Consider the following 3,220-nt stretch of genomic DNA (forward strand, 5'->3'; position numbering starts at 1 on the left):
TTGCAACATTTGATCAAATCTGAAATTGTTTTTTTGGTCTCTATGGATTTAGTAGCCTCTTGTATATGGGCAAATTAATTTGTTTCTATCAAGTTGAATAATAATGTCTTTACTATTCCTTACTGATATTCTTCATTTGCTAGTTAACAGGATTTTAATTAGTTACTTTTGTTAACATAACTTAGGATTATAGCATATATAGCTCGGGGTCAAATTTTGTGTTAGAAACAAGTAAGTGCCTGAGGATGTTTCATCAAGTCCCTAAGGGGTTAACTATTAAAATTTTGATCACTATTCTGCACTTCAATAAATAACCATATGTTCTAGTATTATGTAAGATCTAATCATGCACAACCTCTTCAAACCCTTTAACAATTTTGACCCAAAACAAAAACTTTACCCACAAATAAACCTCAAATCTCTCATTTCTCCTATAATCTGCTGTCTTTAGATTAAAAAAACTATTTCTTAACAACAAATTATGTCGAGTATAGAAAGAACCACCTTAGTCTACCTCTCTCTTTTTGTTGTTTTTTTTAGAACCGACTTAGTCTACCTCTCTTGTTTCTATTTGTTCATCTTTGATTAATTGGTGTGAAGAGATGAATTTTGATTGATGACCAACAATAATGTAAAGGTCGCCTAGAGCTCTTTTGCATAGAAGAGCAATTGCAGGTGCTAGAATCGAGAAGAAAGAGAGTTCGGGTAGCAAACGTCTCCTTATTTTAGCATTTTATTTATAATTCTAGTAAGTTTTATGGCTGTGTTGTGCCTGAATTTTGAGAGTAACTTATGTGATTTGTATGACCCTTGAATTTTGAGAGTAGATTATGTACATAATTTGGATTCCGTTGTGTTTTTGTAAGGAATAAAGAAAAGAAACATGCCCTTGTGATGTAAAGGGAGTAGATTATGTTGAACTCCTAATGCTCTTATGTTGAACTCCTAATGCTCTTATGTTGCCATTTTTCTAATTTTTTTAATTGTGTATGATGTTTCTTGTTATGTAAATTGGATGGAGAAATATGTGTTATGTGTATTGAGTACTATCCCTTCACTTTGGCTCCTCATCTTTGTGACACATTCTTCTATACTAGTGACAACAAAAATTGCAGGTAGGTTGATTCTATGTTGGGTAACCAATTAACCATTGTTTGATGAATGACTGGCCAATTGACACTTTCTTCCATACTAACGATTTATGTTTGTTCACTTTGGACTTCTTCCAAACAAGAAGCTGGATATGCCTGAAATTGCTAAACAAATGGGACAATCATTCTTGCTTAGCATGTCGAGGGCGCGCTCATTAAGCACTCGCAGAAGCTGGATATACCAAGGCCGAGAGCAAGGGGATGAAATTCAGAAATGAAACCAATGGCCAAACAAGGACTAAAACTTGCTAAAAATTATTACAGAGTAAACACACAACTGAATCATTGGCTGCACCAACACATCACAACTGAATTATTGACTACACGCAACCAAAAAATGCTAAAAATTAAGAGAAGTAAGCACACAACTGAAGTCCAAGGGCCAATACTACAGAGTATCAGCAAGCACACAACTGAAATACAAATTCAGACTCACCAAAGGCCAACCAAAGGCCAACCAAAGGCCAACACAACAACTGAGCTCCAAGGGCCAAGCAACAAGAGGCTGCAACCAAGGCAAGCACACAACTGAACATGAATCATCAACATGGAAACAACAAACCAAACAACCATGCACAAAACAACCCAAATGTGATTGAGCTCAATGCTTCTTATCAATTAATTCAATAATTCATACAATTTGCTTTTAAACATCACATTTCCTCATACATAAAAAGGAAAAAAATACACAATAAAAAACTATTACAACCAAAAGAGATATCAAAGTTCCTCTCTTGAACAACATAATCTTCCTCTTCTCAAATTGAAGCAAACCCTCTAATATGTTGGGCAATGGCAAAGTCCTGGCTTGATGTTCAAGTTGATATAGAATTAACTGACTTTCCACAAGGAAGACTGGAGGATAAACACTATGGTGATGGCATGAATGGAACACCTTCTCAAGGAATTCAGACTTCGTTGCCTTCAGCTGGTCCTGAAACATGGCCATGTCATGTTCTTGATCAGCAACCTCGTGATCTTCCTTCTCTCCTTCAAAAACTTCATTCTAGGTACTGAAGTATTGCTTTCTGATTTTTCTGCCCAACCATGTGCCTACCTTATTCATTATCTTTCTTGTACAGTGATATTGTGAATGAAGCTGTTTTTCGAGCATGCAAAGAGCAGCATCGACAAATTGAGGTAATAAACTGTGAGCACTTCTTTTAGCTACACACACGAGCACTTATATGATGTGTTATATTTCTTGTTATAATTATGTATTTTGTTAACTAAACAAGTAATTAGGTACTCAAAGTTTTCTGTGTAACAAAAATTACCTCTTGTTGATTCGCAAACCTAGTATTATTTGATTCTCTTGCACTCTCTACACCCTATATGTTGCATATGTTTTCTGGATAGTCTTTTTTATGTTTCTGGACCTGCCACAAATGTTATCTTCCTCCACAAATGTTGGCAATTGTGAGAGACAACTCTGTAATAACTTAATAAGTCTATATACATGTATGTATAAAGTATTTGTTAAACCAATAACTTAAACTGAAGCATCAATTTTCCTTCAGGGTATCTATTAATCAAATATATGCTAGTACCATTCAGGGTCACATAATCTCTAGGATTGCGTGGCCACATGGCTCACAGGGATCTTCCACAAACATACTTAATTAAAAAATGTAGGCGTCCATAAATCCATGGAAATTCCTTTGCTGTTATGATTGCGAGGATCCTATTTGGTGCTTGTCCTATTTTAATTTGCCCATATACAAGAGGCTACTAAATCTATAGAGACCAAAAAAAAAAACAATTTCAGATTTGATCAAATGTTGCAAAAATGTGACATATTATGCAGATCTAAACAACTTCAAAAAATTGATCAGAAAAATCAAAGTTTTTCTCACCTTGAGTAATCCCTCTTCAGACCATCAACACAAAGATTGCTCGGCATCGGAGAAGAGGTGAGTGGGCTTCGAGGCGAGGCCGACGACGGAGAAGGTGGCGACGGCGCCGCGGTACGCGCCCATTTGAACGAAGAGGGTGGCGGCGGAGCCGTAGGGGGTGAATGTCCTCTTGTTGGAGAGGAGATTGGTGGTGACGGCGGCGGTGGCGGTGGA

The 3,220-nt window shown here is 36.6% G+C and overlaps 1 protein-coding gene across 1 annotated transcript; it reads left to right on the forward strand.

Moving 5' to 3' along the window:
* Window positions 1,772-2,900, forward strand: LOC109829535 (nuclear pore complex protein NUP107-like). Its single transcript, XM_020396618.1, has 2 exons — window positions 1,772-2,161; window positions 2,234-2,900. The coding sequence occupies exons 1-2, from the start codon at window positions 1,944-1,946 to the stop codon at window positions 2,316-2,318; spliced, it is 303 nt and encodes a 100-aa protein (XP_020252207.1). The 5' UTR covers window positions 1,772-1,943; the 3' UTR covers window positions 2,319-2,900.

This window comes from Asparagus officinalis, chromosome 2 (assembly GCF_001876935.1).
Source record: "Asparagus officinalis chromosome 2, Aspof.V1, whole genome shotgun sequence".
In the NCBI taxonomy this organism is placed as follows: domain Eukaryota; kingdom Viridiplantae; phylum Streptophyta; class Magnoliopsida; order Asparagales; family Asparagaceae; genus Asparagus; species Asparagus officinalis.